The sequence below is a fragment of the Triturus cristatus genome, chromosome 9, assembly GCF_964204655.1.
Source record: "Triturus cristatus chromosome 9, aTriCri1.1, whole genome shotgun sequence".
In the NCBI taxonomy this organism is placed as follows: Eukaryota; Metazoa; Chordata; class Amphibia; order Caudata; family Salamandridae; genus Triturus; species Triturus cristatus.
The window spans coordinates 1211384741-1211409898 of record NC_140592.1 but is presented as its reverse complement, the minus strand read 5'-3'; the positions used below and the strand labels follow the sequence as shown (position 1 = coordinate 1211409898).

Genomic DNA, 25158 nt, shown 5'->3' with positions numbered 1-25158 from the left:
TTCACCCAGCTACGCATCTAGACTTGCACTTTGTGGACACATCTCATAAAATCAAGTCTAACAATGTCCACAGGGATACCAGGGTGAGATCGCAGGAGGGGGAGACGGGCATGAAGGGAAGCAAGGAAGCATTTAACTCACTATGAAAAACACAAACCTCTGTAGAATAAAGGCAAAAGCAACAGCTGCAGAGCTACAAAACACAGTTCTCATGCACCCATCCCTGACCAAACATGGGACAGCCAGCAAGGACCTCACTAAAACACGCAAGTATTCTTGATAATTGTTAATAATTATTGCAAGTTGTTTTTTCCCCTCTACTCTGGTCTTCTGGATTTTCAAATGCCCAAGTAGATACATACGAGCACTTGTTTGTGAAAAAACATGAACTCTTCCTAGTGGTGCATTTGTAGTTTTGCTAGAAAACCAAAAAGCAAATAGAGGGCTTCTGACCACACAACCTTGGAGCTCTTGCCTCCCCAGCTGCATGATGCCGTAACAGCAAGGAATGTAGAAAGCTGTGCAGAACGAGGGGTGTTTTTGCCATAACTGCTTTGCGTAGTCTCCCTTGGGAGCGATATTTTGAAATTCCATGAAGATGGAAGGCTGTCTACTAGAAGACCAGTGTAATAGTAGAGTAGGAGAGTCTGTTCCCTTACTAAAAAAAATAAAATCAGATTTGGCTGTGTTCAATGTCATTTCCTTTCCATTTAAATACTGTTCAACCGATGTGAGGAGAGAGGGTAGGTATGTATCCAAGTACCTGCACTTTTCCGATGATGGGCTAAAATTGAACACAGGTATCCTCTCTTGTACGTCAATGTGTATGATTCTGTGGAAGCTTTTACTAAATGTGCAATTTTGGGTGACATTTTTTAATACTGATTTTTATAATTAATATAGTCATAACCGATGTATTGATAATGTTGCTCTTCAAACAACTTTATTTAGATACAGAACTGTGTTTATTAATGAAGTTCAGTTATGTCACAATTTGGCAGGGACACTATTTTATTCAAATTGATGCAGTTTGTTTTTCTGCTCATTTTGCTCCTGCTCATTAGCCCGCTCAATAAATGTCCCCCTACATGTCGTCTAACCCCGCAGTTTTTGCAGAGCATAGGAGAGCATGTATTATGAATGAAACAAATTAATCGTGTTCCTAATGTAACTTTCTGAAGAACACTTCCACTGGATGTTCCGATTCAGGCTTGCTAGCACACAACTGTACGAGTCTTTTTCTGAAAATGTTCCATATTGTGTTGGACATCTCCGGACTGCGCTGTTGCTGAGGAAGCCAATGAAAAATCTTCTCAACCTTAGAAATGAGCTAGTGCTATATACTTTCTATGGCAATCTGGAGTCTAACTTGTCCAATATGTGTTATCATTAGTCATGCCATGCTGAATTTGCAGTTTTAGTTTATTACATATGTGTAAAATGTGTAGACACCCGCCTGGTTTTGGGGACGAGCATTAAGGCTTTTCCTTTTCCACTAAAGATGCTGCTGGTGTTCTTTTTGAATATGACAGTTAAACTTAGAGACTTTTCGTTTTCAGCATGGGACTCTATCCGATTAATAACAAACTTCCCATTCTATTAGAGAAACTGTCTTTATCACTTTTGGCTGATTATTGAGACTGGGAATTATTCTGATTTCTGACTATGTGTTCTGTATCCGAGACTTCATGGCACTGAGGTCTTATTTTCTGTATTGCCTATTTTGTTATAAACCTTTTAACTTTAAATCACAGTCTAGAATTCAGTTATTAAGTGGACCCAGTTTTTTAAATTAAATTATTCTTCTATTTGTTGGGCCAGATGTTAAAAAGAGTGTGACTGGTATATTGGGGTGCAGGTAAATATTGGGGTTCATGTAGGAAGCTGGCTCTTTATACAGTAGACCAAAAAGAGGTACACTGTGCAAAGTCTTCAGGCAAACCCCAAAGGAAATACAGAGGAGTCAAAAATGACACACCAAATACTCCCTTTTGTGGTAGTGTGGGCAAAGGAGTCAAAAATGACACACCAAATACTCCCTTTTGTGGTAGTGTGGGCAAGCAGTTAAGCATATCAATGTTTGTGCAATGAATGCTTAGCACTACAAAGACAATAGGTGAGACACACACTCAAAGAAATCCAACACCAATTTATAAAAATAAATACTTTTATATGAATTTAGATACCAAGATAATCGGAATCAGGCAAGTTTTTCAAAAGTTGATACAGTGCAATTTTTGGGAGCTGTAATGTTACCCTATGAGGGAAAAATATGTACTGCATTCGGGCACTTAACAGCGACTTACGGGACTGTTCTTCTGGACTTAAGGTAAGAATGGGGCAAGGTCCAAGGCAACACCAACAGGTCACCTTGGGAGGCTCTGGGGCATCCAGGTGCAGAGGTGTGTTACGCCGCCGGGTGTCCCTTTCACCTCAACTGGGAGGGGTCTGGTCGGAAAGAGGCTGCAAGCTGGGACTGAGGGACAAGTCCGGGGAACGCACAGGATGGCTAGATCCTTGGGCCCATATGGACACTGTTGGTCCACTTCTCCTCAGGTTGTGGGACTCGGGTGCAATGGTGTCTTTAGGCATCGGATTCGTTGGTAGAGTCACTCTTGGTTGGAGGGGCTGCAGAAAAGAGGCTGCAGACGGCGATTGGCAGTCCAGTCTGGGCAGACCCAAGGATGGACTTGGCTTTGTGCATCTCCAGACCCCGTGGGCACCATCACCTCCCTCGGACTCAGGCTCTGGAGCGTGGGTGCAGGGGTGCCGGCGGTTGGCGACTCACTCTTTGTTTTTTTTTTCTGCAGAAGGGGGCAAACAGGATAGCAGGGCTACTCTCGTTGTGGGTCTCACTGTCCCTGAAGTTTCTGGATGTGCATATACGTCTTCCTCAGCGATGGACTCCGGTCTGGTCACACCAAGTCTTTGTTGCTTCAAGGGGTCCAGTACCCCAGGTATTGGTACTGTGTGGCTCTGGTCGGTTCTGGTGTCTCCACAGGGAATATGGATCTGATCTTTAGGAGCACGGCTACCTCTTCTTGGGCAGCTGATGCGTTGATGGCCCCAGTGGGTGGCTGATCGATGAACCAGGTTTGCTTCTTAGGTGCCTGTGGCTGCAGGGGAGTAGCTCCTCTACTCCAAGGGAGTTTCTTTGGCAATTGGCGAAACACTGGTAGCCCACCGGGTTTCTTGGATTCTGCACAGCGGCAGGACAAGTGGTTGCTTCACGAGGGTCGGGTGCAGCAGGCAGGCTGGCATGGTTGGCGCTAAGTCAGTCGTGTTCCTCGTTTCTCGGGTCAGCATTAATCTTTGTCCACTCCTTTTGTCTTTCGAAATCTGAAGTCCTGGTATCAGGGAGTCCCCTAAATACTCAATTTAGGGGCGATAAAGGGAGTAAGGGGTAGAAGCCAATGGGCTACCTACTCCTGGCGTCACTCAACCCCCTAGATGACCACTTTCTTTGGTGAGTAGGCCTCACCCAGTCCGAGAATTCCTAATTCCACCACACACAAGATGGTGGAATTCCTAACTTAATGTTCACGTTGAGCTGGTCACCCTAGAGGTGTGTCCAGCCTGACAAGGCAACACGCCTAATGCCTAGTTAAATTTCCCACCTGTCCCGGCACCAGATGGGCCCAAGGCGGGGGTAGGATTTCCCTGGTCTGGGGAAGTCTTGAGTGGCATATCAAAGGTGGCAGAGGCCTTTGAAGCCTCCTGCCTTGTTATGCAGATCACAAGACATCCTACTTGGAGGAGGTGACAACACCTCATGCCCGAGCAGGCTTTATGACCTCAGAGCACGTGGGCTCTCACCTCCAGGGTGTCAGAAACACGTCTGTGGTGGCAGGCTGGTCAGGACCAGTCAGTCAACACACCAGAGGATGGTAGGTTTTCCGGGGATACCTCTAAGGCACCCTCTGGGTGCATGCATGAATAAATTCAACACTGGTATCAGGGTGCGTAGAATATTATGAGATGCTGGATACCAAACACCATAGATTTCCGTGAAACCTTTATGTATCTGGGAAATTTGTTTCGACCAGTGCCCAGTACATACGATAATATGACTTACCCGTTCACTTGTACTGTCAGTAATTGAACTGGCCAGCAAAGTGGCATTTCTGCTCATGCAGATAGGTCCTCACAAGTTGTATAAGGCACACTGCCTTAGGGCTGTAAGGCGTGCTGTAGGGGTCACTTACAAATATTACATGCAGTGTTAGGGGACATGGCACACAGGTATCTGTCATGTCGTGTTTTCACTTTTTAGAGCACCTTGTCATGCAGCCTGCAGTGGCAGTCTGTATGAGTTTGGTGCTGGGTCCCTTAGAGAGGCACAAGCTATGCTGCAGCTCTTAGGGGCCCTCTTTAGTACCTATGCCCTAAGTAAAAGAGATCCCACTTACTACGGACACAGAGGTGCTAAAGTCCTGGCCACTTGGGGATCAAGTGACCAGTTGTGACCAGTTGTCTTGTTTTGGAGAAGGAACACTGGCACTAGAGACATGGTTAGCAGGAACCTAGTGCACTTCAGTCAAAGTTGCATCATATACCAGGGACTACTGCAACAAAAATCCAGTTTCCTACCGTTCGGCACCCACAATTCCATTTTGTCACCCAAACAGCTCCCACAAAACTATGTCACACAATATTACTTCTGCCATTCACAACAAACAGAAAGTGTTCTCTAATTCACTGAAAGACCTTTCCTATCAGTCTAGATTGTTTTGCCTCCTTGAATCCGTTTGAGACAAATGACAATTGGGACATTGTCTGTTTACATCTGGAACGGCACCACATATTGTTCATGCAAATTAGAAATATGGCATATGTAGTTGTTGAACAAAACAGAGTTGCTCTACAGAACTTCACAAAACAACACAGGAGTTAAGAATTTAGAAGATTCAATGTGGTCTGCTGCTTACAATCGAGGAGAAAGGACCACACCTAATCTAAGGCCGACCTGTCAATCAGATAAATTCATTTAATCTAGACATCAATTTATTGTGATCCACATTCTTATATGTCGCCAAGAGGTAACGGAGGATCACTGACCAGTGGTGGGTTCCTGGATGCTGAAGAGCTCCTCTCTGATGTTAACCAAGGCAGCTTCTGTTCCTCTTATGATTCATAGCTCCTACAAGAGATCATTGAGCAGGTGGGTTGGGTCTAAATAGTTTTGTAGCTTTTGTTAGAGTTGGCAAATACAAAATCCTCGTATTGTTGAAACTGAAGAAAACTGAAAATGCTCCTGAACCACCTTGAACTGCCTTCAAACAGGTAACATCTGTGGGACTGCAAGACGCGGATGTGTAAATAAGCCTACTGCAAGTCCAACGCTACTATCTAGTTGCCTGAATAATTAGCAGATAGAGCTTGGGTTAGTGTGAGCATCTTCAATTTCCCTTATTGAGAAAGAAGTTGCATAGGTCTAAAATAGTACACAGGCCTCTGTTCTTCAGGACATCGCCTATACTGAGAACCCTCGCAATGGCTCTTTTGTCCCATAGAATCTGAACTCCCTTCTGTAAGATGGACAAGTTGTCTTTAAAACAGCGGCTTTGGTTCAGGTAGTATATGCTGAAAAGTTGAAAGGAATGAACGATTTGAAGAACACATCAGTTGTGATGCTCTTCCATCCATGGAGGTAATACCTTATCCTGCCTCCAACGGGATGGCCATGTGCCACCGAGGGAAAGCTAGAGGGGTTTGGATGTGATATATCTGTTGCTGAGGCCATGAGCCTTGGCGTTTGTTGTAAAGGGTAAAACTGGTGGGGATCCTGCCGTACGGGCACGGAAAGGCATAAGGAGCACACCATTCCTCTGCTCTCTCAGAAGAGCCACAGGACCAAGTGTGACTTCTCTTCGAAGAGACGGGAACCAACAAATGACATGTCCAATTGTGGCACATGTATGAGTTCTGTAGATTTTGAAGAGGACATACCTTGCTCACTGAGAAACATTTTTGACAAAAATTCTGTCAAACAGAATAATTGTGGGCACAAGCTTTGGATCCATGTCTGAAGGCGAGGAAAAGAATGGACGTCAGTAGAAGGGGTGGAGATATATGTGGCTTTGGCAACAATTCCGGAAAAGGGCGCGGAGAAACCTACTAGCTGTAGGAAAGTGCCCCATTATGACATGGTTACTCCCACTTTTTGCCTGGTATTTGAATGTGATTTTGACTGGAGGTGCACTGGGTTTCTGCGAACCAGGTGACCAGTGCCAGGTCGCTTTCCCAAAACTGTACAATTGTTTCGCCAATTGGCAATACCTTTAACACTTTCTGTAAGTCCCTAGTAAATGGTACCCCTGGTACTTAGGGTCTGATGTACTAAAGAGGGTCACTAAGGGCTGTAGTGCGGATTGTGCCACCCTAAAGGGCCCCTCACCAAACTCATGCAAGACTTCCATTGCAGGCTGCGTGTTTTGGTACAGACAAAAGTGAAAACACGACAAGGCACACCTCCCTGTGTGCCATGTCCCCTAACACTACATGTACTATTTGCAAGTCACCCCTACAGCAAGTTTTACAGCCCAACGAAAGGGTGCCTTATATTACATGTGAGGACATATCTGCATGAGCAGATATGCTCCTGTGCTGGTCAGTTCCATTACTGGCAGTACAAATGATCAGGGATGCCATTTTAAAACACATGCTGTACAATGGTAAAATTAGTTCCCAGGGGGCGTGTCCAAGATGGCGGCGAGATAGGACGTGGAATCCTAAGCTTCAGCATTGTTTTATCACCCATCTCTGGTGCCATCGGACCGTCCACGGGGGCTGGGCGACTCCGGCACTCTGTTCTGCATTGGCGGGTTCTCTCCCCAGCAGCAACCTCTTCTCTGCAGGCACCCGCGGCGGTGGGGATCAACAGCCTACTGCCTGCGAGGGAGCGTGGCTCCGCCAACAGTCCCTTAACTGCCGGCGCGCCTTGGCGGTGCCGCTCTGCCGATGGTGGACAGCGGCGGTGGCATTCACGGTGCCCATTGGCAAGATACCCGGTGAGGTGTGGCGAAGACGAGGTCCACACTGCCGCCATTACGCAGCCGACTGAGGCGGCGCCATTTCGTGGCTCTCCCGCTGCTGGCCTCCAGAGGGGTGGTTGACCTCACCCAGCGGTCGGGGGGAGACTGTGGCGGCAGAGATCTGGGGCCCGTGCACTGAGAAGTGGCTGGTCCCTCTCACTTCTGCCCGCTATGGAGTGCTGCGACGACCCCCTCCGCCCGACAGCAGCTGTGGAGCCATACCTCGACCCGGGCAGACTACACGTGACAGGTGAGCGGCGGGTGGGCGCTGGGTGCTGCGGGCGCTGGGTGCTGTGCGGCCATGTGGAGACCCTCACGGTCCGCAGTTCGGCGGATGGTGGACGCTGGGGGAGTTGTGCCATCGGCTTGAGCTGCAGCTTCAGGGCGTGGGGGACTGCAGCCGCTGCTGTGCCCGGCTGAGGGCCGTGATTAGAGACCCCTCCCGCTGTGTGTGTGCGACCGCTGGGGCCTACCTGTACAAATCCTTGGTCAAAGGCGAGAGACTGCTGGGTGCTGCGCAGTGCGGTCCAGTGGGATCACTCCCGGTCCGTAGATCGGCGGATGGTGGACGCTGGGGGAATTGTGCTTAGCAACAATTGATCTGCGGCTCTAGGGCACCAGAGACTGTGCCCGCTGCTGCGGCCCGGTTGTGGGCCGTACTTGGAGGTTCTCCCCATTGTGTGTGTGCGGTCCACTTGGGGCCTATCTGCACGGTGTACCTGGTCAGCGGAATGGGGCAAACCCCCCCCCCCCCCCCCCCGTTTAGATCCCGTGTGCGCGGGTGCCCGACAGCTCTACTTGTCCTTGGGCTCGGGGGCAGCGTGACCGACGAGCACACTGCCCCGTGGCACAGCGCACATTCCAGGGCTCACGGGCCGGGAACTCTCCTGGGCTCCTGCAGAATACCTGGGGCTGTTGAAGCGGACTGAGTGTGAGGCGTTCCGCCGCAATTGGGCTCCTACAACATGTCCACCGCGCGAGGCAGGAAGGAGAAATCGCTGAAAGAGATGCTCACGAAACAGCAGGGATCGGCCACAGCAGCCGGCGAGAGAACTCCAGACATGGCGGGGAGTGACGACTTGCCTGCCACCAAGGCCTTCATGCTTGAGCTCTTTGCTGCCATCCAGGAGCTCCGAGGCCAACTCGCGGCGGATCTCAGAGAAGTGCGCATAGACATTGACGAGATAGGAGAGAGGGTTGCCACGCTTTAGGAGCACGACATCAGTAGGGAAGAAGACCTCCACCAACTACAAGAAGACATGATGCGCCTCCGGGAGAAGCACCTTGATCTCCAGGCCCACGCCGAGGACTTGGAAAACTGCTCCCGGCGGAACAACATCCGGATCCGAGGCGTACCGTGGAAAGAAGAGGGCGACGACCTCAGGGCCTATGTCGCGGCACTGTTCCGCCAGGTTCTGGGAGAGTCAGAGACACTGGATATCAAAATGGACCAAGCCCATAGGGTGGGCCTCCCACGAGGCAACAAATCTCCGCCACCGGACATCCTCGTGTGTGTACACGATTTCCAACTGAAGGAGCGTATCCTTCCACATTGCTTAAGCGACAAGAGTTCAGGGTGGTAACCTTGCATCTTCGAGAGAAGGGCATTTCTTATTCTTGGGGCCACCCCTTTTGCATTGTCTTTAAACTCAACGGGAAGTTGCTGCAGATTCGCTCTCTTGTCGAGGCACTGGACACCCTCGGGCTAGAGGACAGCATCAGCTGAGCGGCCGGGCCGGCCTAGGGAGCGAGGCCCCCGCCGCGCGGAGAGAAGGCTAAGAGTGGGGAGGAAGTCTCCCATCCAGACGCCTGTTCAGGCAACGAGGGATAAGGAGAGAGAGGCCATGCTCACCTCGCTGTCGCAGAAAACAGATCGCCCATACACCCCGTGAGGCTTGCCTTTAATTCTCCCGAGATGGACACCTAGATGGGGGGATGGGAGGGTCTGTCCAGAGTCCATAGCTGACGACCCCTCTACTGGCGGACGGGCACAAACCTGCCTCCAATGGGATGGAAGACTGGCGGTGACATGACCTTCCGATGCTGTGACACGTTGACGGACTTTCGTCATATTTCTACCTTAACGTTCATTTTGACTTTGTACTTCACTTTTTGGGATTAGGTACTGTTTTTGGGGTCATTCTCTTATTTTTGGGTTAGGGTGGGTTCTCTCCTCGGTGTGTCCTACCGTTAGTCCCTTGTTTGGCAGCCCTGCGCGCATGTCCCCCTTCACTCGGCTTGCCCTCTCTGCCCTCCGTTATTGCGGTACAATGTGTGTCCCCACAAAGCTCCTCTAACCCCTCTCTCCCGATCTGGATCTTAATCTCAATGTATGGGGTCTTAATAACCCAATAAAGCGGAGGGCGGTCTTATCTTTATTAGAAAATTCAGGGGGATACATTTGCCTCATCCAAGAAACCCATCTCTTACAAACAGACAGCCATCGTATGCACCACAGTCACTTTCCACACCAGTTCTGGTCCTCCTCCAAAAGCAAACAGGGTGGAGAGGCCATCCTAGTAGCCAAACACTTTAGAGGTTCTATAGTGGGACTCACCTCACACATCAAGGGGCGCCTCTTAGCGCTGCGGCTACGCGTAGGTTCCTCCCCTGCACTATTGCTTCGATCTACTCCACTAATGATCGACGTGAGCAGTTCTTACGGTGATAATAGGGGGCAACCTTAATCTTGTTATGAGTGGCAAACAGGTTCGCTCTGGCTCCCGCACCAGAGGCGCAGGTGCTCTATCAGCTAAAGGAGGGGAATGGTTGCGCAAAATGGTGATTAAGGACGCCTGGCGCTGCCTACACCCAGCTGAAAAGGATTTTTCGTACTACTCGGCTGCTCACAAGACCTATGCCCGGCTCGATCACTTTCTTGTTACCCCAGCTGCTTGGGCCTTGGTCACAGAGTCCTCCATTGAAGCTCGAGCCCTCTCTGACCACGTACACATTACCCAATCGGTGCGCTTCCCCGCTGAGCACACTGCTTCTACATCGCGCTGGCGCCTGCGAGACACTTTCCTCCGGTCCCCTGCTGTGGTTGCTGACATCAGGCGCTGCATCACTGATTATATAGCATCTACTGACAGGGATAACAGCACGAGGAGCTCTCACTGCTAAAGCTACGTATGAGAATAAGACCAGACAGGCGAAGCACGCGGAGCTGGAGGCTACCGTGAGAGAGCTGGAGACCGTACATAAGCGCACGGGCGCCCCCCCCCCCCCCGAATTTTGCGGCAGTTGGAAAAGGAGCACCACCAACTCCGCCGTTTAGATGTCGACCGGGCTGAGCAGGCTGTAGCCCGACTAAAACACATGTACTTTGTTGGCTCCAACAAAGGGGGCCGCATGCTGGCGCACTGCTTGCGCGGACAGCAGGAGGCTCCTTCTGTTAAATCATTACGTGACAGGGCTGGTCAGCTTATTACCGGTGACGCCCAAATAGTATCGGCCATCCGTTCCTTTAATCAATCCCTCTATGTGGCGGACTCCTCCTTACTACCTGACCCTACCGAATACCTGAGAGATGTTGCGGTGACACCTCTACCGGGGAGCGAGGCTGACGCTTTGGAGGCGCCCATTCGTATCGAGGAAGTGATATCCACGATCGCCCTGCTGAAGTTACAGAAGGCCCCTGGACCTGATAGCTTCAGTGCCCTCTTTTACAAAACCTGCTGCACTGAGCTCGCCGCGATACTTACCCGCCTGTTTAATTCATTTGCGGACACTGGATCCCTCACGCCCTCTATGCTACAGGCATCTATCTCGGTGATCCTCAAATCGGGTAAGGATCACGAAATTTGCAGTTCCTATCCGACCGATCTCTTTATTAAATATGGACGCAAAGTTGTTTTCCAGCATTTTGGCGCATAGGCTGAACCCCCGCATGATGGGTCTCGTTGACCAGGATCAGTCCAGATTTATTCCGGGACGACAGTGTGGAGACAACACTAAACGCATCTGTCATCTTATCGATAAGGTGCAGCGGTCCAATGAGGAGGCCCTTCTCCTAGCGGTTGACGCGGAGAAGGCCTTCGACTGCGTACATTGGCCGTATTTATTCGTGACTCTGGAGCGCTTCGGACTGGGGCCCCAGTTCCGACGCTGGATCACGATGTATCTATAGGCCCCCACAGACGGCTGTTCGTGTCACTAGCACACTTTCTGAGCACTTCGCAGTGGGGCGGTGGACGCGGCAGGGCTGTCCCCTTTCCCCCCTGCACTTTGCTCTATATACGGAGCCACTGGCCCAATGACTTTGTGACAGCCCCCTGGCGCGGGGTATCCCCTTTGGCCTTGACCGTCACCTCATTAGCTTATATGCGGACATCATCTTTTCAGTCGCACACCCCCTGTCCTCCCTCCCGGCCATAATCTAGGACCTTCAGACATTGTCAGTTCTCTGGCTTTAAAATCAACATGCAGAAATCCCAAGTGCTCAATCTTACCACCAGCCAGCCCACAGAGGAGGCCCTCCGGCATCGCTTCACCTTTGACTGGGTCTCGGGCGGGATCACGTACCTCGGACTGACCCTCTACAGGAATCGGTCGAAAACTGCAGAGGCAAATTATTCTACTCTACTATCCCAGACCCGCGTGGACCACCACCGCTGGCATCGCCTAGCCCTGACGTGGTTTGGGAGGTTAGCCGCGATTAAAATGAACGTCTTACCCCGTGCCTTATACCTGTTTCAAACGTTGCTATTGGAACCCCCGCCTCACGCCCTATGAAAACTGCAAACGGCAATCGAGGGCATCGAATGGGGTCCAATTTCGCCACGATTACAAAAAACTCAGCTCCAACAGTCCAAGAAAGCAGGAGACCTAACCTTCCCTAATATCACTCAATATTTCCACGCTTCCCTCTTGCGTTACTTAGTAGAGTGGAATCGTCCCATGATAGAGAAATACTGGGTCTTCATGGATCAGACGGTAGCGGGCCATCATATCTGGCAAGACGCATGGCTCCCAAAAATCGGCCCGCGCATGGGGACTCTACTCTTCACCAGTCACGTGGCCCACATTGCTTGCGTGGGACAGGGTCTCTCAGAGGGCAAACCTGACCACGTTTCCCTCTCCCATGACTTTTTTCGAACCCTGCCTTCCCGCCGAGAATGGACACCAGATCCGCAGCACGTTGGGTAGAAGAGGGTTGTAAACGTCTAGGGCATTTATTTGACCTGCAGGGCCTAATCCCCTTTAAGGAACTGCAATCGGACTATAATTTGTCCGCTATGGACTATTATTTGCATTCCCAGATGATACATTGGATCTCTGGAACAGGGGTGCTCCACCTGGCTTTCCGACCCATGAAGCCATTTGAGAAATGGGTAATTAGCACAAAAAAGAAGATAAAAGCCTTATCTCTGAAATCTACTCCTTCCTTAATACAGCCCTCACGAGGATCCACACTGCGGGGCAAAAACACTGGGAAACGGAACTGGGGTGCACGCACGATGACTGACAAGGAGTGGGAGGATGTTTTCCATCGGGTACATCACACTACGTATTCCTCGAGTCACACAGAAACAGCTTTTAAAATCACCACATATTGGTATTATACTCCTGATAGACTATCCAAATGGCAACCCCAAAGCGATGACCTCTGCTGGAGAGGGTGCGGCAGCCCGGGGACACTTCTTCACCTACTCTGGCACTGTCCAAAACGAACCCGCTATTGGGAACAGATGCTAGATGATATTGACTCAGCATTCAACACCTTCATACCCCGGCTCCCTGCTTACACCCTCATAGGCCTTCCTAATGCGATAACCTTTCCCTTGCGCTCGAGTTGGGGGCAGCAGATGGCGCTTGCACTGAACACAGCACAGAGAGTAATTCTAACACGCTGGAAATCCGACACAATCCCAGATCACGCACACTGGATACACCAACTATGGAATCTATTAGCAATGGAGAGGCTTTCAATGGTAGCGGCGGGGAAGGATAGCGATTATGCCAAAATATGGGCCCCTTTCTTAACTATCCTCTCCAAGGAATTCTGAGAACTGACGTGCCCACAATACCTGCGTCTTCTGAAATTAGTTCCAGATACCACGGCGTCCACCCCATGAAAGTGTGCCTTGCCGGCTCCCTCTGCCCCCGATGTGAAGGACCCACAGCGTCACCCAGGGCACAAGAGCTGCCATACTCCCTTCTTTTTTTTTCTTTTCTTCTTTTCTTTAGGCTCACTAAGGAGAGGGGGCGGGGGAGGGTTGGGGCTAGGTTTGTCTGCCTACCCACGGCACTACATAGCAGTTAATGTTCACCCTTAAGACGCGGCCGGCCCGGATGGGTTGTAGGGGGCTTGCTGTGTTTAACTTTGAGTGGCCTCACCCTGATTATTGCCTTGAATGCTTAGTCAAATTACAGCTAGCCGGCCCGCTGGGTTGTAGGCATCCTGCTTTTGTAATATGGATTATGTTCTGTTAATAAAAACAGATTTAATACTAAAAATGAGTTCCCCAGCTACATGGTGGTTCCACTGAAAACAGGGATGTTTCGTATCAAACATCTCGTATTAATAAACCCACACTGATTCCAGTGATGGATTTATTAGTACAGGCATATAGAGGGCACCTTAAAGATGCCCCCTAAAAACCTGCCAGCTACAGGTGTGCTGACTAACTAGATCACCAGCTTGCCACCAGAGACGAGTTTCTGACCCCCGAGGGTGAGGGTCTTTGCTCTCAGGAGGTCACCCTCTGCTCGGGCAGAGAGTGTTTACACCCCCTCCCAGGGGATGACCTGCAAATTAGCATTCCAAGGCAAGGGAGCTTCAAAGAGCCCACTGCCTTTGGGATGCAAATCTGGCTTCCCTCTCAGACGAGGATGCTGCCCACCTTTGTACAGAGCCCATTGGCACCTTCAGGCTAGTGCCACCCCTAAGGCGGGCTACCTGAAGTGGATACGATTTGTCAGAGTTGGCTATCTTGGTGATGGCAAACTTCGCAACTCTGGGACAGGGTTATGCCCACTTCCCCAGGAAGTGGTCATATAGGGGGCATTGTGGCCCCAGGGGTCAGTAGCCCATTGGCTACTATCTTACACTCCCATAAGACCCATAAACCCAGTATTTAGTGGAGCCCCTGACAACAGAACAGGAGATCCTGATGACCTATGAAGGAGGAGGACACGGAAGAGCTGTGAAAGCAAAGACTGAAGAAAAACAACTGACTTGGCACCAGCCCTGACGGCCTGTCTGCTGTTTCTTATGGAACTGTGCCAAAGTCGTCTCGTCCTGCAAGCCTGGGAGGACTGCCTGCTTTCAATAAAGACTCAAGAAATTCTGTAAAGCAGTGTAGCTGCTCTCCTGCATCCTGAAGGCACCCCAAAAAGTACGGTGAGGAATTTGGACCTGCCAAAACCTGCTACCACCAAGCACCACTGCACCCAAGCCCCCCAGCCCGAGTCGCAGTGGGACAATGGTGTCAATGTGGTCCCCAAGCCCTCAAGAAACAGAGTACACTTTGGTTTCACCCCTCGTGAACTCCTTGATGTCGCCTGCAGACTCTGAACAGGCCCCCTCAACCGCAAGTGTTTCCGGACAAAGCAATCCGACACCTCAAAGACCCTCTGCACACGGCCGAGGAGAAAAGGACCACCGGTGTCCCCTAGCATCGCAAGACTTGAGCCCACTGGTTGGTTCAGTCGGACTCCTGCAGCCACGTTGTGACCGGACTGATCCCCATTGGATAACATTGGGCACCCAATGCAGTTTTGCACCACTGCGCTAGTGCCGCTGGAGCTGCTGGTGCTGCCTTGGATCTTGCCCCATGCTCACCTTAAGTCCAGGAGATTAGTCCTGTAAGTCGCCAAAAATAACTTGTATGCTGCATTTGTTTTGCCTCCAAAAGGATAACATTGCAGCCTCTGAAAATTGCACTGTGTCGACTTTTTAAAGGTAAAAGTATTTCTCTTGAAAAAAGTACTTACCTGGTCGTATTGATTCTGCTGCCTAAACATATAAAAAGAGATGTGTTATTTTTACAACCTGGTATGGATTTCCTTATTGAGTTGTGTGCATCATTTATTGACTATTATGTGAATCTGCAGATGTCTAACACTCCTCTCGATAAGCCTAGGGCTGCTCAACCATACTACTCCCTAAAAGCGTACCTTCCTCTAACACTTGGGCGTGCTAGAGCAAGCCCCTGTCCATTAGTAATGGAATACCTGGACTCTTTGTATGATATGCCAAAAAGAGGTATACCATGCAAAGAGCCCGCTTCCTATACCAGCATATGGAGGAATAGCTAGAAAAAACTTCTCTGGATCCAGTCTGGCGCTTGGGGTTATTCACCAGACGAAGAACCTGCTTTTACAAGTATCCATCAGACAGTGCAATTACCAATAAAAGAAATCCTAATTCCCAGAAAGTTCTTTGGTGGTCTAATATCCAAGTGCTATTGAAATGGGAAAGAAGCCTTTGAAATATTCACTTTCCATTATGGTTTCCTTTTTCTTCTCTTTGTTTCAAAATATTCACAATTGATATTCCAGGTCCTAACATTTTCAGGTGGTATTAATTAATATTCATGCTAGTAAAATTCCCATCCCCAAACCCTGGGACACCCTTGGTTTGTTTAATATAGATACATTCTAGAATGTCTGTTTTACATGCCTTCTTTTCCTCTTCCCAGGGGATGAGTACAAACTCAAGAAGGGCGTCTTATAATAAATTAACTGACATGTTATGAGTGAGCTGCGAAACTTGAGGGGGGTCAGGCTGTGGTATATCTCTGATACTGCATCTCCTAGAAAAAGTTTCAATACTGGCTGTAAGCAGATATTTTAAAAAGGCTAATCTTGTACTTGCTCACTTTTTAAAAAATGCCTCTGAAGATACCAGTACATAAACCGATGCTGATGCGACAGAGGGTAACTGCAAGAACTGGGATAACGGGAACCAGAAAGGCATGGAGAATAGATGACCACCCCGAACCTTGATGAATAATGGATATGTGGAAAGATTCCTGTAGGAAGGAGCACAATATGACATGGTGTGTGCAATAGGAGACAAAAGTCAAATCATATCAAGGTCGTTTTACCTACACTGCAAAGCTTCTGAAGGCAGTCAACAAGGGATGTAGACCCAATGTCCAATGCCATAGAGGCAATGAAGAGGATCAGGATGCAGGCAGGGTCCTACTCTTCTTCACTGGTTACAATCATTCAATGTAATCAGAATCCAGGCTAAAAGATCTTCAAAAGAATGCCAGAGCTGGGGGAAGCTGAAGATTAGTAGATAGTTTACCATAGCCCCTAAAACACCTAAAAAGCACTACAATACTCTTACTCAATGGCATCCATGAAATCAAAACAGACTGTACCAGTGAAGAAGGCAAAGAGGTGTATTGATTCAACAGTGGACAAGGAAACAAATGTGGTGATACGCCTTCAGTCCTGTGGCTCAATGTATAATCTTGCAAACACTGAAACGAGAAACACTATTTTGCTCAACAGAAGCCTACAGCCGATTGTTGACCGTAACATTTTCACTCACCAGACCCTGAGCGGTTGCCACTATGTCCACTGGGAAATCATCCTGCTTGGCTTCACTTGTAAAAAACATCTCCTCCGGCACAGTTGGGACCTGAAACAAAGGTTTCTATTGATCAGTAGTCTCTTAACTCAACCAAAACCAAAATTAATGAATTCCACATTGTTGCAAATCAGAGAACCTTATGTAGGCTTGCTTCTGTGACTAGGGTTTAGATTTTGATTTAAAATGTGAACACTGAATGATATTGGGACAAAGAATCACAGGGTGCCCAAGTTACACAATGATGAACATAGTAAGAATCAGCCCCACTATTAGGAAAGGAAGTAAAATACTTTGCACGTGCTTTTTGATTTTTCATCGTTGATGTTCTAAAACTGCTCAAAATGATTTTAGGTTTTTCCTTAGGCACCTACTAAACCACATAAAAGTGCTGTGCCATGATAAGCACACAAGCTTTTATATACTAAAGACTGCAAAAGAAGAATGCACACACATCTACTGTATAATAGACTGAGACTACTACGAGCCTACGACTAGAGACATTCAGCCAAAACACCCGCACATCGCTGCAGAACGCTCTCATTGAATGGGGATGATCACGAGGGTTGGAAGCCTAAGCATTGTGCTTTTTTAACCTTAACCTGCTGCTAATTGATCTTTTTAATTTGTTGTGTCAGGAGAACATTGTGTCAAATACTTGTTTTAAAGCTTGCACAGTCCACTTACCCGCACATTAAAACAGATTATTCACTCGCTTTTTGCGAGACTCCTCCTCCGCCGATCGGGCCAATCAACAGGCGCCATCTTGGCTTGGGCTTGAGTGGCTGGGACTATTTTAACCAGGGGAATGCAAGCGCGCTAGCCTACAACTAGAGACATTCAGCCAAAACACCCGCACATCGCTGCAGAACGCTCTCATTGAATGGGGACGATCACGAGGTTTGGAAGCCTAAGCATTGTGCTTTTTTAACCTTAACCTGCTGCTATTTGATCTTTTTAATTTGTTGTGTCAGGAGAACATTGTGTCAAATACTTGTTTTAAAGCTTGCACAGTCCACTTACCCGCACCTTAAAACAGATTATTCACTCGCTTTTTGCTAGACTCCTCCTCCGCCGATCGGGCCAATCAACAGGCACCATCTTGGCTTGGGCTTGTGTGGCTGGGACTATTTTAACCAGGGGAATGCAAGCGCGCAGCGGGCGCGCCAGAGTCAAGCCCGTCTGCGCCCGTCCGCGCCAGGACGGGCTTAGGGCCAGGATTCTTGGCTCCAACTACGGAAAAGCGACTGAAATATTCTCGGGAGGAAATTATGTCGCTTCGCGCCCCTAAAAGAGTAGCATGTAAGTATATTCACAAGGGAGCTAAACCCTTTTCTGCATGTAGGAGCTGCAAGGTGACACAAGCTGACAGGGGCAAGAACACTCTGTCAATGGCCCTGTTAAATTGTAGATCTCTGCCCTGTCATGCGTTAGAGATTAACTTCTTGATACAGGACCATGACCTGGACATTCAGTTTTTGACAGAAACCTGGATTACGGCCAGTTCAGGTGCGGACATGGTTCGCGCCCTCCCCCCAGGTTTTCTTATATACAATCTGGATCGACCCCTGGGCCGAGGGGGAGGCATAGCCATCATATACAGAGATGTGTTCGTATGCAGGGCTCAAAACAGTGAGACACAGGATTGTGAAAGCTGTCAGTTCTCCTTACGGACCTCCCCTACCGTCACAGTTTCAGGTGTGCTGATATATCGACCTCCAGGGGCCCTGGGGGGCTTTATTAGCTCCCTTATGGAAACAGTCACGCTGTTGGCCTCCGCTACCACCAATTTTATGGTGTTGGGGGATTTAAATCTCCATTTTAATGAGCCTTCAGATTTAATAGCTGCAGATTTGTGCTGTGACTTGAAAGCATACAACCTGGACTTAAGCAATCTCGGTGCCTCTCATATTAAGGGTCACCTTCTCGATCCTATCTTTGCAAATATTCCGCACCTAGAGGTTCTGTCCGCTTGTCCTTTACCATGGTCAGACCATTTCTTGATACCTATGACCCTGCAATGTGACCCAAGGTCCGTTCTGTCCCCTAGAGTCTATTCTTTGGATAGAGCCTGGTCTAAACTCTCAGTTGAAAGCTGGATTGCGCAGCTTCAGAGTTCAGGCCCTCCCTTGGCCGCTGACCCGGCAATGGCCGATTTGGCTTTTGATCAGTGGGTGACCAACTCCTTAGATGCCATTTTGCCGAAAAAGAGAGTGGCTAAGAGTGGGATCAGAACGGGCTCGGCCCCATGGTATACACCAGAATTGTGGACCCTGAGGAGAGGATGCAAGAAGCTGGAGAGGACCTGGAGAAGGGACTGGGGGGTGGCCAGTCGGGAGGAATATCGCGCAGCTATTAGGATGTATAAGAATGCCCTACGCGGTGCTAAGGCCCAATTTTTTGAGGAAAAAATAAAGAACGCGTCCAACTCTTCTAGGGAGACCTTTAAAGTGGTTAAGGAGCTCCTCAAAGTCCCTGAGCCACCTGTCACCCATGACAATCCCGCTGAGAAGTGCAGGGAACTCGCGGACTACTTCCATCTGAAAATAGAGAATATTTTATCTCTGCTACCTCGGGTTTCACAGAACACTGACTCAGTGAGCCAAGGAAGAGGAGTACATGCTTTGCTGGATTCTTTTGACCCGATATCAGAGTCGGAAGTCATAAAGGAGCTTAGTTCTATGAAGAGCGGCTCTCCAAGGGACCCCGCCCCGATGAGGTTTCTGAAACAGGTGGCTTCTGTAATCGCGGCCCCGGTCATGAACCTCATCAATACATCCCTCACTCAGGGTGTGGTACCATCGGGCTGGAAAGAGCTGTTGTAAAGGCTCTCCTGAAAAAACCTAGTCTGGATCCTTCGGACTTGGCAAATTTCAGGCCCATCTCTCTGCTGCCGGGACTTGGTAAGATCGCAGAAAGGCTGGTTAATCATCAACTGTCTAGCTTTCTCGAGTCCAACGGTCTGCTACGAGAGACCCAAACCGGCTTCCGACCGGGTCATGGCACCGACACCGCCCTACTGGCAGTTGTGGACGAAGCAAGAAGCATTCTGGATTCAGGAGGGTCAGTGGCAGTGATCCTCCTGGACCTCAGTGCAGCATTCGACACTGTCAATCATCAAGTGTTGATCCAACGGCTGTCTAACGTAGGGGTGAGAGGCGTTGCGCTGCAGTGGCTTCGCTCTTTCCTTACTGGCTGGACGTATCAGGTCTGGGAGGGCAGCGAGCGGTCTTCACCAATCCCCCTCCAGTGTGGGGTGCCACAGGGCTCCTCTTTGAGTCCCACATTGTTTAATGTGTATATGGCCCCCCTGGAGGATGTGGTGTCGCCATTTGGGATAAAAATCGTCAGCTACGCCGATGATACTCAGTTGGTGGTGGCTCTTTCCCAATTGGTGAAGATTCCGGATGTACTGCATCAATGCATGTCCCAGGTGTATACCTGGATGTGCGAATCAGCGCTGAAACTGAACGGTTCAAAAACCGAAATTATGTTGCTAGGGCATAAGCCTCCCCCTCTCCCTATGTCTAGCTGGCCTAGCTGCCTGGGGGACCTCCCCTGCCCTAAGCAGGAGATCAAGAGCTTGGGAGTCTGGTTGGAGCAGGATCTCTCTTTTAAGACCCAGGCGAAGAAAACGGCAGGGATTTGCTTTGGGCTCCTTCGCTCTGCTCGCAAAGTCCTGCCCCTCCTTCCTCCCACCTCAAGGAAGCTACTCATTCAGGGGCTGATTATATCAAGGCTCGACTATTGTAATGCGATCTTCCTTGGCGCCCCGGAAGCAACGCTGAGGAAGCTCCAACAAGTACAAAACGCCGCGGCCAGGTTATTGACCAACGTGCCTAGGAGACAGTCGGCTAGACCAGCCTTGAAGACTTTGCATTGGCTCCCTGTGCGGGAGAGGGTCAAGTTTAAGTCTCTCTGCATAGCACATAAAATTCTGCAGGGTAAAGGCCCCCTTATTTTAAGAAAGTTGGTGGTGCCCTATAAAGCCTCCAGAGCCTTGCGCTCCAACCAGAAATTTCTTCTCCAGGTTCCTAGGGTGTCTAAGGCCCGTACGGGCGGCAGAAGATTTGCGGTCCACACAGCCACCCTTTGGAACGCGCTCCCGCTGGAGTTGCGTTCAGAAACTGGCACTCTTCGCTTCCGGAAGCTGTTGAAGTCCCACTTATTTCCTCGGTGATGTGTGTGATTAGGTCTTGGCCGGGGTGTGTCTGATCAAGCGCTGGGATGCCCGAGGGTAACCACGCGCTATATAAGACTGATTACAATTACAATTACAGACTAGCAAATAAAGCATTGAGAGTCAGTATACATACTTTGTCACTTAACCCACACTATGCTTTTTTTTCCAAAATGTTTATTTTTTATTTTTAATGAAACATAGTAAATACAGAGAAGAAACATACACAATACATCCAAGGATTCTTATGCATTCATTTTCAGAACCACATGTGTGAAATAATAGCCATATATTCTGGTTTGTAAAGGGGTTAAGAAGTCCAACTACGGGTGTGTGAATCGCGTGTGGAATAGGTAGATAAACGGTAGACGTGTGTCGATCAGGAGGATAAATAACCATTGAAAAGGCATGCCAGAGGGCCATCGGAGGGGAAGAGCAGGGTCCAGGGGATTGGACAAGTGGGTGGGAGTCTGAGTGGGTCAGTCAGATGCAAGAAAACACCCACACTATGATGATCCTAAAACCTATATGGTAACTTAGCTTTTTACTGGATGCTAGGGTCTGCAGAAGGCTGGAGTGGATGGGGGGACTATATTCCCTGATTGTTTAGGCCCTGCGGTTCACCTCTCAACCAACGGAAAGGAATAAGCCATTGATATGCCAGAGCAGCAAACAAGCTATCGAAGAATGGCTGGCTGGATCACTGTGCAAGTGACGCCAGCCAGAAACTGCACAACCAGGGCCCTATATTCTGGTACAAAAATATTAAAGTGGTTTGAGTGGTTAGATTCATTAGTATGATATATGTATAGGCTTTTTATGCTAATGGTTAGTTTGCAAATGAGCGAACACCTATTAATATATTTTTATCATCTTGAGATATTCTAACTACAAACACCTTTAATGGAAAAGCCTAACAACTGAACTAAATTCATAAAGAAGAACAGTAGTGATTGAAATCCATCACACATGGATCTCAACATGCGCTCAATTGTATTTTTCTCCCAACTCCCTCCTCCCCCCCAATTATGATTACACCCAAAAGCAGTTAAATTGTCCCTTGGTAAGGAGTTTCTTTATAAACTTTTTTTTCTGCTCTAGAGATAAGTTCTGTTAAGACTGCTGTAGGACATGGGCATGTAGAACCAAAGGTCAATACTTTGGACACTTTATCTGCTGCAAGTCTATGCAGACTTGCAGAATGCCAAAATGATGGACTGATAACAAGAGGATTGCTTGGAAGTGTGAATGACCCTCTCTTGATCCTCCATGAATGGCTAATCACTGAGGTCCGGTATGCGCCTAACATGTAATTGGACATTTGCACAAGGACAGGGTGTGCCTGGCAATCACCAGTGTGCTTGATTTGTTGAGGTGCGGTGTCCGCATTTAGTTTGAAGTTAATGATTTATTGGAACCGGTTACATGGTTTGCCCTTTTGGAAAGGTGTATCCTTGCTTGCATGCGCTTGCCACAGTGAAGCAGAGGCCGTTGGTCATAGCATGTTCTGCTTGTAAAGAAACTTAATGGGAGCCATCTTCATCCACAAACTGTAGGAACCAATCTTACAGCACATACAGAAGCTCAATCAGACATCCCAAAAGAACAGGACCCTGTCTCCTCTTCTGCCTCATAGTTGGATGGGTAGAAGATTAGTTCATCCTCAAATCTAGGGCACATGTCTTTTATTGGCTAGTCTGCTGAACATGTTTGCATTATCTAGACCAGAGGGAATCCATTATTAGTTTAAAACGCTTGGAGCCTTGGCAGATTGTCAGGGCAGTCACAGCATATTAACTTACATTCAAGGAATTTAAAAGGAAAACCTCTACATAATCCGGCATGGCTCCAGCCCTCGAGGACCAGTGTATGACACCCCTGGCCTATACATTCCCTCAGATGTTTAAAGGTCCCTTATAATCGAGTTTTGTGTAACTTTTTAAGTGGCACATTTTTCATGGAAGAAATAGCCTTGGGTGACACCTTGTGTCCAAACATTGTGTAGATTGTAACTCATTGTTATTCTTGGGCAACAGGGAATAATACAGTCGATGTTTCCTATTGTGAGAAATAAATCTTGAATGGCGAATTTCTTGCTCTGTTACTCAGAACACGGGGGTATCATGAGCCTACAACAAAGGGGTCACTGACTTAAAACTCTGCAAACCGCAAGCAGAGAAAATGTTTGAAAGGACAAATGGTGGAGTCTACATACAGTACCTGAAAGAGCCACCCAAGCACCGCCAGTATGAGCAGCTTATTCAGGAAGCCCATCTCTTTCTCCTCCGAGAGAACCATGCATCTGCAGAAAGATGGAAATGCAAAGGAAGCATTTAGAGTTGAATGAAAAACAGAGGGGTAACATGAAACTGAAGATAGCAGGCAACATTTCTGCAAAACATTATTGGCACCAGCTAAGTAACACGCAAGGATGGCGTTGTTTGTCTCAGGGAGAATCCGCAATGATCTAGGCCACTAAAGTTCTGATATAAATATATGAATTGCTTTGCAAATAAGTGTGATAACCATTTGACGTACTCATTGTGACACAATTTGCACACTTTATTAAAAAATGAATTGATGCATGGGCCTAATGTTTCAGATGTCACATAGGTTAGTATACTGGGAATAATTTAATTGTATATGGTAATGGGTTTGAACTCTAAATGTGATAATAAAGGAATATGCTACTTACCAGTATGCATCTGTTCTTGGCATGTAGAGCTGCAGATCTGTACACGTTTGCATGGATCGCCATCTGGTGTTGGGCCCGGATGTTTGCAGTTTGTTTTTGTTCTTGGACAGTCTTTGGAAGTCACGAGTTCGGTGACTCCTCCTTCGGTCCGTACTGCGCATGGGCTTCGGCTCCATCCTCAGATTGTTTTTCGCCAGCAGGGAAAAGATGGAGCGTAGTGATAATAATGAGAAACCCATGTGTGTTGTATCTAAATAAGATAGGCTGGAACGGATACAGGTAGCCGGGGAGGCGGGTGGGCGTGTACAGATCTGCAGCTCTACATGCCAAGAACAGATGCATACTGGTAAGTAGCATATTCCGTTCGAGGCATACGAGCTGCAGATTGTACACTTTTGCATAGATTATATAGCAGTACCCAGCCCTAGCGGCGACCACCGGTATCCGTTGCAGTGGTTTGAAATAGTGTCTTTAGTACAGCCTGGCCCACACTAGCTTGTTGCTTGGAATGCACGTCTACACAGTAATGTTTTGTGAAGGTGTGCGGTGTTGACCATGTGGCTGCTTTGCAGATGTCATCTAAGGGTATGTTCCCTAGAAAAGCCATAGAAGCCCCTATCTTTCTTGTAGAGTGGGCTTTAGGTGGAACAGATAATGTTCTTTTTGCTTTGTGATAGAAAATTTGTATGCACTTTACAATCCACCTAGCTATCCCTGATTTAGAGATGGGGTTGCCTTTATGCGGTGGAGAGAAGGAGACAAACAATTGTTTAGTCTTCCTGAAAGGTTGCGTTCGTTGTATGTAGTACAGTAAAGCCCTTTTAACATCAAGTGTATGTAGAGCCCTTTCCGCAACAGATTGAGGTTGCGAGAAAAAGACCGGTAATTCCACCGATTGATTAAGATGGAAGGGGGAAATGACCTTGGGCAGAAATTTTGGATTTGTGCGAAGTATCACCTTGCTGTGATGTATCTGTAAAAAGGGTTCTTGTATAGTGAACGCTTGTATTTCACTAACCCTTCTAAGGGAAGTGATCGCTACAAGCAAAGCTGTTTTCCAAGTGAGGAAATGTAGCTCACATTTATGCATTGGTTCGAAAGGCGGACCCATTAGCCATGTAAGAACTACGTTTAGATTCCATACAGGGGGAAGGTGGTGCCCTGGGTGGAATTACTCGTTTAAGGCCTTCCATAAAGGCTTTAATAGCGGGCACTCTGAAAAGTGATAAATGCTGTCTGTTTTGCAGGTAAGCAGCAATTGCTGCTAGGTGTAGACATATGGATGAATATGCCAGGTTACACCTTTGAAGATGGAGCAGATAGCATATGATGTGCTGTATGGATGCATCTAAAGGGTTGATTGTATTGTTACGGCAGTAAACAACGAATCTCTTCCACTTTGCGGCATAGCATGCTCGAGTGGTAGGACGTCTGGCTTCCTTGATAATGTTCATGCAATCAGGGGGAAGGTTAAGGTATCCAAATTCTAAGATTTCAGGAGCCAGATCGCAAGGTTGAGCTGAGCTGGGTCCGGGTGCCTGATTTCTCCATGGTTCTGGGTTAGGAGGCATGGGGACAGGTGCAGTTTTTGATGTGGTACCACCGATAGCTGTAGTAGTGTGGTGTACCACGGCTGCCTGGCCCATGTTGGGGCTACCAGAATGAGTGTGAGGGAGTGCTGTTGTAGCTTCTTTACCTCTAA

At 48.3% G+C, this 25158-nt stretch overlaps 1 protein-coding gene across 1 annotated transcript in view; it reads right to left on the bottom strand.

Moving 5' to 3' along the window:
* CDAN1 (codanin 1) overlaps positions 1–25158 on the bottom strand; it is a 237335-nt gene that overhangs the window by 79507 nt on the left and 132670 nt on the right. Inside the window, exons 15-16 of the mRNA XM_085627237.1 lie at positions 22982–23063; positions 16543–16632 (exon numbers count right to left, since the gene is read on the bottom strand). Of these exons, the coding sequence (XP_085483363.1) occupies positions 16543–16632; positions 22982–23063 (172 nt within the window). The remainder of the gene's footprint in view (positions 1–16542; positions 16633–22981; positions 23064–25158) is intronic.